General features: G+C 39.1%; 2 protein-coding genes across 2 annotated transcripts; both read right to left on the reverse strand.

The window, feature by feature from the left end:
- On the reverse strand, positions 1–3,268 carry LOC306886328 (transcription factor Sox-19b-like). The gene is made up of 2 exons (XM_079443363.1): positions 2,308–3,268; positions 1–1,711 (listed from the first exon to the last, which is right to left on the reverse strand). The coding sequence occupies exons 1-2, from the start codon at positions 2,934–2,936 to the stop codon at positions 1,474–1,476; spliced, it is 867 nt and encodes a 288-aa protein (XP_079299489.1). The 5' UTR covers positions 2,937–3,268; the 3' UTR covers positions 1–1,473.
- Positions 3,269–7,898: 4,630 nt separating this feature from the next.
- On the reverse strand, positions 7,899–13,243 carry eif4a1a (eukaryotic translation initiation factor 4A1A). The gene is made up of 11 exons (XM_079443307.1): positions 13,205–13,243; positions 11,875–11,923; positions 11,287–11,419; positions 10,855–10,994; positions 10,285–10,453; positions 10,022–10,131; positions 9,495–9,638; positions 9,055–9,192; positions 8,885–8,974; positions 8,533–8,612; positions 7,899–8,430 (listed from the first exon to the last, which is right to left on the reverse strand). Exons 1-11 carry the CDS (start codon positions 13,228–13,230, stop codon positions 8,286–8,288), a joined length of 1,224 nt encoding a protein of 407 aa, XP_079299433.1. The 5' UTR covers positions 13,231–13,243; the 3' UTR covers positions 7,899–8,285.
- Between the last annotated feature and the right edge of the window lie 307 nt (positions 13,244–13,550).

Below are 13,550 nucleotides of genomic sequence, written 5' to 3' on the forward strand. Positions count from 1 at the left end.
GATATTGTATGGTCATTTATTCTGCAAAAACGGCCCTTATAAGAGCCAGGAAAACAAAACAAGAAATATACACTGTACAAAAAGGTATTTACAACCAAAGTTAAAACCATTTAAAAAAACAAAAATTAACAGGAAGCTGCAAACTCACTTCAATGGCAATGTAAACTTTTTTCATTGTGCTTAAATCACCATTTAATTAACCAAAACATTAGTAACTAACATAACTGACTGAGCTTTGTGGCAACAATGAGTCAGACTGACTTACATATTTGACAAGGCCTACGCAGTTCAAAACAAATCAAGACCTTGACATAACTTTGCATTTTGTTGAAAAAGGACCAGGTCACTGTGGGGGCAAAAAAAAAAAAAAAATTCAGTCAGGTCCACTGAACTCAACCATACTGTAATGGCAAAAGCAGACTTAATGCTGTGGTAGAATGAGAAAGACCAGGCGATGTCTATAACCTCCTAGTCTAACGAAGTGCATTGACTGATAGCAAAGATCAGTGCATTCAAGTTTGACCCATAACAGGGAAATGCCAGAATGCTAGATGACAAACATTTAGCAATCTGTAAATATGCCTAAACTTGGCCATTTACAGGAGTGCAATTTCCTTACTACAAAAAAAAAAAAAAAAAAAAAAAGTTCAAACATATTACATGCACACTGGTATGGTACATATGAATTTACAGCCATTATTTAAAGTAGGAAAACAAAGCAGACAGTGACCAAATTACTTCTCTCCATTACAATTTGGGTAATAGTTGCAAGGACTTCTAATTAGATGAGGCAATGTTACATCTGATCTATACTGTCATTTCTTGCTATTCATTTGAAAAAAGCCCTGAGATTTTCCAAAACACTTTACTATATAATCAATAACCAGATTTAAAGAGACACTTAGGTCAACTTCACCCACCACAGTTATTCCATGTGCTGAGCCGGTCTGGGCATACAAATTAAAATTTACACTCCTCAAGGTCACATGGCATGTCCATCACTGGTCATGGCAGTCATTAGTCGCTGACCTGTTTTTTGGAGTTCCCAATATGCTGCCCTGTTTTGTACACCAATTAGATTTTGGATCATGATTGCCCACTGCTACATGAACAATGCATGTTCTAAACATTGCACAGAGCACAAAAGAACACTAACAATTTTTAAAAAAATCTATTATCTATTTAGGAACAAAGAGGGTGGCTGTGCTAGAATATGGAATGGAGAAATAAGCTGATTTAACCTTAACGTAATGAGAAGTTGCACCTGGTCAAAATGTGATAGCTGCAAAGACAGAAAACATGAGACTGAAACGGCTAAATTTTCTATACAGGTTCAACAGACAACTTCAGATCATTAAAAAAAGCGAGGTGGTAGTAAACAATCAGAAGTGTTCATTCCAAACAGTCTGTGTGTGGCACTACGGTCCCAATAAGGGTCCAACTAATAGGAATTCAGGGAGCATTCCCTAAACTTCAGATATGAGTGAGGGGAACAGTTCCACCAAGATAGTGCTGTTGGACACCAGAGTAGGCCCTCTGGTTTGAGGTGTCGCTGGTATCACCACCTGGAATATACATGCTAATCATTTCCCCTTGGAAAGCCCCACGGTGGTGGTTTGGTACTCCAGTAGGCGAATGGGATAGGGGTTCTGGTTTAACCATAGACATCACTGGACTGGGCTGCTGAGGGCTGCCACTATATGACATTGGGCTGTGGAAAAAAAAAAAAAGGGACAAAATCAGGAAATCAGACAGACAGCAGTAGCACGGAGAATCTATCTTTCCACACATAAAACGCCTCTGCATTTGCTCCCAGTAATGCTGACAAGCAAATAACAGGTCTATACAGGTTAAGCCAGCTTAGTTGTGGAGACAAAACTTATTGGCAAATAGAAAATAAATGTAAGGATATGATTAAAGTTAATATATAGGCAAATCATGAATAGCCTAAATGCGCGTTTATAACGATATAAAATCTATAGGACACGTGCTGAATAGGCGTGCGTTTTTGAGGATCAATTTAAGTGGCAAGTTAAGCACAAAAACCTCACGTGTGAAAGTGCAAACTAAATAGAAGTACTTTTACGTACTATAATTTCTATTAAATATTTTGTTTGAGGAAACCATTTAAAGAGAACGATGTAAAATTGTTCACAAATGTTTGTTTTTTCAACTCATCTCAAAGTTGCGCATAATAAAATCCGAACCGGTTAACATGAATTTCTGCGCGCGTTTGCCCCACACAACTCAAGCCACACTAAAAATTTAAGAATACCTAAATGAATACATTTATAGACAAAAACAAACCTGTAAGAGCCGTTCATGTAGGTCTGTGCCGGCGGGTACTGGAGAGCAGACAGGTCATATCGGTGCAGTTGTTGCGGGTATCCGAGTGCTTCACCCTGCATTCCCATATAACCACCTGCGTGACCCCAGCCATAGCCGTCCATTCTCGGGCTCCCGCCATGTCCATGTGCCACGGCTGATGCCAACAGGTTGCCGGCTGTGAAAGGATATTTACCGACGGGGTTGTCCTTCTTCATGAGGGCTTTGGTCTTGCGCCGAGGTTTGTATTTGTAGTCGGGGTATTCCTTCATGTGAACGGCCCGCAAACGTTTGGCCTCATCGATGAACGGCCGCTTCTCGGTGTCCATTAAAAGTTTCCATTCCGCTCCGAGGCGTTTGCTTATCTCAGAGTTGTGCATTTTGGGGTTCTCCTGTGCCATCTTCCTCCGCTGACCCCGGGACCACACCATAAACGCATTCATGGGACGCTTCACTTTGTCCATGGGGTCCCCGCCGGGTGGACAAGAGGTTTTTGATCCGTGGTGCGCATTTCCAACCCCGCTGACCGGAGGAGACATCCCTGGACTGGTCTGGTGGGGATGATGTTGACCCGTGGTCTTCAGTTCATGCTCCATCATGCTGTACATCATGCTACTACACACTTTGAGTTTCAATCGCTCAACGCGTAACGCAGCCAATTAAAATTGCCCAAGCGAATCTAATCAGGTCAAACAAATCCGGCGCAGGTGAAGTCTCTTTACAGCCGGGATTGCCTGGCCAAATGAAATGCAGCAGTGAGAAAAGAACTGCACGATGAATCAAAACATTTAGAACAAGTTTTTCAGACAAAATAGAGTAAAAAAAAGGGCGCGAAAAGCGTTTCAATCACAGCTGTTTGTCTGTCTAAACTCTGTTCAACTCTATCCACAAGCCACTTGTTGAGCCGCAATAGTCCACGTTGAACCAATTGTATTTCACGTCTGACCAATCAGCGCTCAACGCAAGCCTTTGCTCATTTGCAAAACAATTGAAGGGGTGTGGTATTTTACTTGAGGTAAGCGGCACGCAAAGAGAGAAATACTAATTATCTCTTACCAGTAATTAGTGCATATTTTAGAAGGAACATTTTAGTACACTTTAAAATGACCCAACTTTTAAAAGAAATGTTGTGTTATTTCGGACCTGCTTTCTTTGAATCACTTTCTGTGACTTAATTAGTTTGACTTTACACCTTTACACTTTCTGTGTGTTCAGGACCCTGTCAGCCTGGGGTCCTGGGAAAAAGACTGACCTGAGAAATGTTAGTAAAAACTAGCAGTGCAAAACAAAGGTTACTAGTTAAAAGTGTATTATAGTGTATTATTGTCTTATTAGTTATTACATAAGGTGTTTTAAGTAATTTGGTTTGAATCTTGTGTGAGCTTTGTATGTTTTCAGGGTGAATTTATGTGACATTTTATGGTATATAATTAGATACTTGTTTTCAAGTCCTCATAGAGCAATGTGCCATTACTGCCTTTTGATGACAATTTATGACGTGACTTTCTATAGGTGTGGGATTTTCAGTGTTTGCAATTGCTTGAGAAAAGCTTTACGTTGTTTCTTTCTCTTTTTTGTAGACACAGGTGTGAGTGCTTGTAAATTTGCAGGTGCTTTGTGAACCATGTGAGCGGCCTCTGTTCGTGACTGACAGTTATGCCTTTATGCCAATCAAACCACAAATTGTGGGGCTTTATTCTTATATAGCCATATCCAAAAAAAACATTTTGGACAAACGGAAAACCTCTTATGGAGAGTGTTCAACTCATTCTGCCTTCCTCTTTCTTTGTCCCACTTGGTTTGTGACAGCACCAAGACAGCTCAGAGAATTTCTCAGAAATGTTAAGTGTGGCCCCTACTCACAAGCACAGGTCGTTCAAAGCCCTCATGTTTGCATACACATGTGCTTCACATGCCTCTCTGACTATTGTGGTGCTTTTTAAAAACAGTGTTTTCATGGGTTTGAATATGTATGTCCAAAACAAGTTACAACACAATTGTTTTTCCAAAGCACACACAAAAGATAACCACCCATTCATCTGGGCTCTAAGCTGCTCAAACACGGCTACCTGAATCAACCTGTAAGGGAGAATCAACATGCGCTCTTTGACTGAACTAAATAAATACTGCGTCTAGACTATTTTTGCTTATTTGTTCTTCCGTTGTGTTCTTTCCCGAATTGCACATTTTAAAATGAAATAATCTTTAGTTTTCTAATGTACAAGCAACTATTTTTTAATTACAATAATTCCCATAGTGTTTATGGATGCAGTGTTTAAAATATGAATTTAGTTTTAACTAAAATTCTAATATATTAAATTAATTATATATTGATTACATAAATTATATATTTGTAATAATTTCATTAATTTGATATATATTAGATATGTTTAATAAATTCTACATTAATTTGATAAATTATCATTTAACATTAATTGTTATAATTTCTGAAATATAAATGATAAATTCCAAAAAGGTTCATCATCAGAATATTCCAAGAACATTTGGTTCATTAGAATAAGAAAGTCATTTCGTTAGAAACAAATGAGGATCCTGATTAAATATTTGACAGGAACTTTACTGAGAAATTATTTATTTTGAAATAGTAAAGTAAATTTAATTATCACCCCTTGCAATGACAAAATATGAATTGTTAATATTTTCATACTTGTAAATAATAAAATATTTACAGAGATAGAGCATATTTTAATAACATTCTATTGATATGGTTTTTATAGTTTTTGTTGTTTTAAAAATGTTTGGACTCAGACGTTGGAAATATCCGTTTAAGTTTATACTATAGTGTATTAATACCTTTTCTGAGTTGTTTTAATGTGTGAACAATGAAAATCTAAACGCTATGTAATTCATTGGGGCAAATATGACATTTTGATTTGAATTAGGAAACCCAATAGACTAAAAGAACAAAAAATTAAGTGGCCTTAAAATGAAGAGACTGAGTTCACAATAAATTACAATGGCCTGAAGAAAGGAGGACGGATGAGGAAAAGCTTGAGGAGAAGGGAGAATGGCAAAGATAAAGAAGAAAAGAGAGAGAGGGCAACTTGGAGAGAGTGGAGTTTGTCCCTGAGTCCTCCCTGACAGACCGAGTGAATGGGGCCTCTATTCTCTCCCTTCTTATGTAAATGGAGGCTTCAGTCTCCTAGCCATCCGTCACTGCACAGAAAGACCCTGGCAGGCCCTTTACAAGCCTCCTGCTTGCATAATCCCTGAGCCCACAATCATGTGCCCAGCAGGGGGAGAGGGGGAAGTGGCAGGGGGGTTACCATGCAGACAGTGAAAGTGTTCGGCGGGCCACCTACACTGAGCACACATAATCACACATAAAATTTCTCATAAGGTGTATGGCCCTCGGAGAGGTTGTTATGCCTCCGACAGAGGGCTGTGATAGGAGGAAGAATGTCAGAAAAGAAGACTGTGGGTATAAAAGGGCAGGAAAGAGAGGGGATTGGTACAATGAATTGAATGAAGGGGACGTGGGACAGGGGTACACGATGCGGGAATTAACATAGTGTTTGCGTGATGGACAGGTGAATGAGGGCCCACGCATTATGTCAGGGGATGTTGGTGGAGCGATCTCACTGAAGTGATCAAAAGTTGCAGCCGTGGAATTGAAATGACACAGGCCTTCTGAGAGTTTGGATAACTATTGGTGAATAGAACATTTCCTAATACATCCTCATGTGCTAGAATGACAGGTCCAGTCTGATTGGTATGCATCCTGGGTTTGTGGCACAGCTGAAAGCTGCTTTCCCTGCTGTGGATACAGATGGTGTACAGATCTGCCCTCCTGTGGACGCGCTCAGAACTGGCTATTTCTAGGCTCTTGGTTCGAGAGGTGCTTCTCTCAGGAGCTCTTCATAGTAAAATGGACACCGGATTGAGCATAATTATAAAATAACGTAGCATTTACTTACTGAACAAAGCGCAAATAATTCTGCTAATATAACATCGTAACACAAGGTGGTCATTCTGTCACTAGTTGTGACCAGTTAGCACTGATTTTCAAGTGTCATCCAGGTATCCAAAAAAAACAACCCTTTTTAGCTTTGAAACTATACACAACAGAAGAATCAATTATGGCATAGTATATTAAGTATTTGCATATGTTTGAATGTATTTACATATTATTTTCAAATATATTCATACAAATTCCCTAGCCATCACCACACATCATGAAAATTGAATTTAACTGTTAAAACATGGCTGGCTGTGGAGCAAGCAAGAATCAATTAGTTCATACAATTGAATTAGATTTATTGATAAATATTTAAACCTGGTTATTGTGTATCTGAAACATTCAGTTTATTAGTACTGACAAATCTTACAGTTTTATGACTGACAAACATGCATCACAAGTTTACGTTAAAACTATGTAAAAGTATAGCTGACCGCAATATGAATATTTGCTGAACATTTATTCAATCTTAGTTTCTTCAACACATTTCACTTTACAAGACATTAGTTGTAGATTATATGTGATGGTTTTAAATCAGCTGTTTGGATTCATTCTGAGGCTACCATTCACTGCAGAGAATGCACCGGTGAGCAAGTGACGCAATAGTAACTCCCATCATCCTTATTACAGATCCAATCCAGATAAAACTTGTGCGGCTGTTACTGAACATCCATGTCTACCATCTAACCCTACATCTGATCAAACATCATTTGAAGGATTGAAATGTTGAAAGAAAAAAAAAAAAAAAAAAAAGTGGAACCACAAACATGCTTTGAGAGCTCACATACTCGTATTGCAATATGAAGCTAGTCTAAATTAAACCCAATGAACGAGTAAAAGTCAGCTTAGCATGTTAAAAATGGGAAATACCTTTATTTCAGACCATTAAAATAAATACTATACAGAGTCCAATGTAGAAAAGATTTTAATACATGGCTTCTGTCTCAAAAAGGTTAATAATTATCACATTTGTAATAAATTTGTTTAAAAAAATAGCACTGACCAATGTAAACCCCACATCCAAACCCACCCAACAAAAGACAGGCATTTGAACAATACGAAGACAATGATCTCTATATGCTCTACTACTGCAGTTTGGTCCTGTACATATTTAGACCCATCCAACACAGTTTGGTGAGGTAGGTTGTAGGAGCAACTCTCCTCGATAGGACTATGATGCAGAGAAAATCTGAGGCAATACAACAGTGGGTCGTTAACCTGCCATACCAATCATGCCAAATTAATTTCTAATGCCTTCAGCCACCCATCCTGCCAGAGTAAAGCCTATTTACAAAAAAAAAAAAAAAAAGCTACAACCACGCACACAGGACAACACAGAGATGTAACAGAACATTTGGACCAGGAGAAAATGACGACCACATTTTGCAACTTTACAATCTGGTTTGCTCGCACAAATCCAGCTTCCTTTTGGACTGAAGCATTTTTTTTTTTTTCCCCCCTCAAGCAGAACTTACAGCACTCATGCTTCTGTAAAAGGAAAATAAAGATGAAGATTTGGAATAAGAGTCCAAGTCCCCCATATAAAACATGAATAATTCTGTATTTTACATCCTTCGCCCCGTTTTTTTGTACAAAAAAAAAAAAAAAAAAATCCAATGTAAACAGTCACATCTCAAAAATGGTTAAACCAACACTCAAGAAAAGCAGGGCATGTCTTCAATCCATATGCCAGTCAGTGCATTAACATTTACACCATACATGCAAATAAGCCCTACAATGCCTCCTCTTAACCAGTAGATGGCAGCACTCAAAGGACAAGATTAAATGAGCCTTAGGAATATTGAGCATTCATTCTGAATAATTGAGTGATGTGACAGACACACTGGATTTATGAAAAAGCACACCCTCAGAATTAACAGTACTTGATTTGTGAGGGAGTTGCGTGAAAAGGGATGTGGGTTGGAATGAGACTAAAGGAGGGAAGAGAAAAAAAAAAAAAAAAAAAGAAAAGGCTGGGGTCTTAGATAAGATCAGCAACGTTCATGGGCATTTCCTCCACGGTTGTATTGTAGAAGGTCTCAATGTCTCGGAGTGTACGCTTGTCATCTTCAGTGATCATGTTGATAGCGACGCCCTTTCTGCCAAAACGGCCACCACGTCCAATTCTATACAAATAAAGCACTGTTATTACACAACAGCCAGAATCGAACAAATCAGACCAAAAAAAAAAAAAAAAAAAAAAAAAAAAAAAAAGTGCTCCGACTTACCGGTGGATATAGTTTTCCCTGTTGGTTGGAAGGTCATAGTTGATAACCAGGGAAACCTGTTGCACATCAATGCCTCTTGCCTGAAAGCATTTCAGACGCTTTAGTCCACTTACAGATTTAAGAACAAGAGCAGTCAACTAACAATCTAAAGATATTTAAAAGCTCAGATTTTGCGTGTGAATGTCAACTGCTTTATAGTTGTGTTAAGGGACTTGGGGGCCCAGGCACTGTGAAGAGCAGTTAGAATAGTCTCCCAAAGACATTGATACCCATCACAGCACTGAATGCTGGTGGAAGAGGTATCCTTGGTGTGACATCTCAGAACTGAGAGTGAAGGTGAGAAGTAGCTTACCAGCAGGTCAGTAGTGATGAGGACTCGGCTGGAGCCAGAGCGGAACTCTTTCATGATGACGTCCCTCTCTTTCTGCTCCATGTCACCGTGCTATGAAGACAGTGCATAAAGTTCATAAAACATGTACATGTATAATTAATCATGTGACTAATCATGTGACTGTCACTCACCAGTGCAGAAACAGTAAAGTCCCTTGCATGCATTTTCTCAGTCAACCAGTCCACCTTTCGACGGGTGTTGATGAAAATTACAGCCTGTGTGATGGTCAGGGTTTCGTAAAGATCACACAATGTGTCCAACTTCCACTCCTGAAAGACAGAGAGATCTTACCAAACCAAAAAACAACAACTCAGCTCTGCCACTGGGTGGTGCTGTTTTCAGATTAAAGTTAAGATCATGTTCCCAGAGTCCTACAGGCTCAAATGCACAGTTAAGCAAAACGCTTATCAGACACACAGCACTGCAGGAAGTCTGGGATCAGTTGACACGCATGGGGATCATCACAAAACAGCATTACAACTTTAGTAACAAATGACTGCAACTTTGCACAACAATTTGGATAACTTTGAGATACAAATGCTCCTCTCTCAACCCTAAATTCTCCACTCACCTCTTTCTCAACATTGATGTAGAACTGCCGGATACCCTCAAGGGTCAGCTCTTCCTTCTTAACTAGGATACGAATAGGCTCTCTCATGAATTTTGTGGTCACCTCCAGCACCTCCTGAGGCATGGTGGCAGACAAAAGAATCACCTGGGAAAAAAAAATAAAAATGCATAAGTTATAGCTTACAAAATGAGTCAACACTAACCGCAACCTGATGCCTATAACATGAAAAATTTAAATTTACAGTCATTGTGATCATCTTGGCTGACTGGAGTAAATTTGACCAAGACAAAGAGATGATTTACTACTTTCAGCCATTTAGAAATTAAACGTACAGCAAATGAAAACTACTTAGGATTTAAAATGTAAGCTGCATAATAGTAATGAAAAGGGACCCATGAGCCCAATCAATGTGGAAAGCAGCTACATTACTCTACCAAAGTTTATGATTCCATCACAGCACACAAAGCTGGTCGGAGAAGAACTTTGGTGTGGGCACAAAGAAAAATCAAACCAAAAAATAAGTTCACCTGAGTATCTGTGGACAACTTCTGAAAGATCTCATAGATCTGATCTTTGAAACCACGGCTTAACATTTCATCTGCCTCATCCAGCGCAAACATCTTTATGTATTTGGGAGCTGAAAAAGAAAATAAACAACGAAGTCATTTCCAAGCCATTGGCATACAGAAGGGTATTAAACTCATTTAGCCAACAACACAGGTAGTTGAGAATTCCAATACAAGTCTCATAAGACAGTCCACTGAAACAAATGATTGTCATCCGCACTTACAAAGATATCTGCGGTTGAGCATGTCAAACACACGGCCAGGGGTTCCAACCACTATGTGGGGCACATCAGCCTGGAGCTTCTGAACGTCATTACGGACATTGGTGCCACCAATGCAGGCATGGCAGGTTCCCCCCATGTAGTCTCCAAGAGCCAGCACCACCTTCTGAATCTGAGGAAGACAAAAGACATTTTAGCAATAGCTAAAAGATCAAATCCATTTAACTTTAACTGGATCTGAAAAAACACCTGTGCTCACAAGTCATTGCAAAATGACGCAAAGCATCTTAAGAGGTTTCTGACAAGTATCTGTGCCCATACCATGAAACAGTCTTTTCTCACTGGGTTGAGCTGACTGAGATGAATATGGCCTTTATTTTCTCTGCCCCTAACAGATATAAGACTTTGTGTCACTGACAGACACCGCCTTGCCCAGTGAAAGGGGACATGCTTATAAAGCTGAAGTGTTCACCACACTTTCTTTTTGGAATAATCTGCTACACTTTCCTCAAAGGAAGAGACAAACTGTATAACAGAGTGCTATAACAAACCTGAATGAGTAACAGTTCTCACCTGTTGGGCAAGCTCTCTGGTAGGAGCCAGCACCATAGCTTGTGTAGCCTTCAGCTCAATATCAATCTGCTGCAGGATGGAGATAGCAAAGGTGGCGGTCTTTCCTGTGCCAGACTGAGCCTGTGCGATGACATCATACCCTACAGGCAAAAAAAAGCTGAATATTAACAAATGCCTATTCAATCACATGGAGTTTCACTGTTATGTTACAGTACCAAGGCAGCTTGTGCCCATACCATGAAACAGTCTATGCCTCACTGCATTGAGTTGACTGGGATGAATATGGGCTTCATTTCATTTGCCCTTACTTGATATAGGTCAGTGTCACTGACAGACACCACCTTGCCCAATTAATAAGGACGTGAATAAATGGGTCCTATATTACAGTATTAAATGACAAAAACACAGCCAGACCAATTAAGTTTTACATACCCTTGATACAAGGGAGAATTGCCCTCTGCTGAATGGCGGAAGGTTTCTCAAAACCATAAGCATAGATTCCTCTGAGAAGAGCCTCTCGCAGGTTCATATCATCAAAACTATCAACAATCTCCTTCCAGTTGCTCTGTAAAAAAGAAAGAAATAAGCATTAAACACTATCTATATCCATCCAGAGAGAGACTCTGACATTCCCTATGAATATAATAAAAAAAAAGGCATTGACAGGTATCTGTGTCCATACCATGAAACAGTCTTTTCTCACTGTCTTGAGCTGACTGGGATGAATATGGCCCTGATTTGCTTTGCCCCTAACTGATGTAAGACTTTGTGCCATTGACAGACACAGCCTTGCCCAATGAAAGGGGACATGCTCATAAAACTGAAGTGTTTGTCACACTTTTTTTTTTTTTTGGAACAGTCTGCTACACTTTTCTCAAAGGAAAAGAGACTACACAAATTGCAACAAACTTGAATCAGTTCTTACCGGTTTATAATAAAAAAATAAAATATATATATATATATAAATAAAAAAAATAAAAAAGACAACTGTAGGTGAAACGGCTTTTAAGAGTCACGAACCTCAATGATTCCATCTGGCTCCATCCCCTCAGGGCCATCATCTCTGGGTCTGAAATGAGAGGCTGTAATTAGTATAGCTTTTATGTAAAATTAATTTCACATTCATTTGTGAGCCAAAGAGAAAAAAAAAAAAAACTCAAAGGGGCACATTTTCATAAACGTAAAACTAAACATAGATTGAGTGGATTCTAAACCAATATTTGAGTTACCAAGTCCCTTACAGCATAGGGGGATTACCTACAGCCAGACATGCTATAAATTACTTGTAATAATCTATTGTTAAGTGTCTAAATGACCGGGTATTCACACCGGTTTCGATGACTATTTTCATTTTAATAATTTGTAATACTTATAAAACAGCGTTAGTTTTCTTTAAGACACAGCCATCGTAACCTCGTAAAATGACCAGGCAGCCATTTTCGCTCAGCGCCATTACCAACGTGGCTCCACTAAATGCGTTAATGCGTCGGTAACAATCGATCATTTAAATGGAGGTCCTTATAAAATGCAATATAAAACTAACTCGTGCGTCAATTTAGTAATATTATTATACCCATATACGACGCCATTTATTTCTAGACAAAGTATACTAGTAATCTTTTCACCGACGGAACCGTTTCACTTTTTCGTAAAAGAAAAAACAAACAAACAAAAATAATTGTTCGTCTATGATTTATATACATTTTAATTATAAACGAGGCATATATGATAGGCCTTGGGCCTACACTGCCAGACCACCCTATTGTCTCGCCCAAGATAGGCCACGTGCCCTACATATTTCCCCATTTTTAGGCCTACATCTAACAAAGCACAGATTTAATATTATATGGCACCAGACACTTAATTTTTACGTAAAGTACATTACAATAAAGCTTAAAAAGGTAGGCAACCGGTTGAAAATGGGGAGAAGGGAGCGACCATGTGCCGCATGGACGCGCCGGTCACACGAGGAACTGAAAGAGCGCGTGAGACACGTTGCGTCACAAGAACCGGCATTCGAACGGAACATCGAATAGACGTTAAAAACCCCTTTTAAAATACTTTTCAACGGACTTCACGGATATAACGTAGAAATAAAACGACTGGTACTAACACTAACGTTACCTGGTAAAACCATGCTTTTCTGAAACATTTCAACGAGGCGGGAACCGAGAGAGAAGGAACGTACCAAACCGGCTGATAATGCTAGCTTTCCAATCGCATATGAAAGACAAATATTCAATATTCTCAAACAAATCACGTGAAATCAGTGATACTAACTGAACATTTCAAGTAAACGGACATCATTAACACAAACTGGGCAAAAATTTCTTCGAGCACGTTTCCTTACCTATCTTCATGTTCAGACGACATCATTACAAAGAACTGGAGACTGGCGGAAACGCGCAAATACTTAAACCGTGACGACAACCAAAGCTCATTGATTGGACATCGTCCCGAGCAATCAGATTATACTCCCGCCCACCGTGACTTCCCATTGGTCCAGAAACGATTTATACCGCCCTATATAAGTGCCTGCTTGAAGACGTCACGAAAAAATCCTAGCTCGAAGTTAAACCACAAATTTGCCTTTTCTTTAAGCTTGACGTTTGTTTTTGTTTTTTCGGAATTTACCTTTTAAAAACGACCAGTATTTTAAATAGTAAAGGAACTTATTTCATAACAATTAATATTTC

This window comes from Barbus barbus (genome assembly GCF_936440315.1).
Source record: "Barbus barbus genome assembly, chromosome: 2".
Taxonomy (NCBI): domain Eukaryota; kingdom Metazoa; phylum Chordata; class Actinopteri; order Cypriniformes; family Cyprinidae; genus Barbus; species Barbus barbus.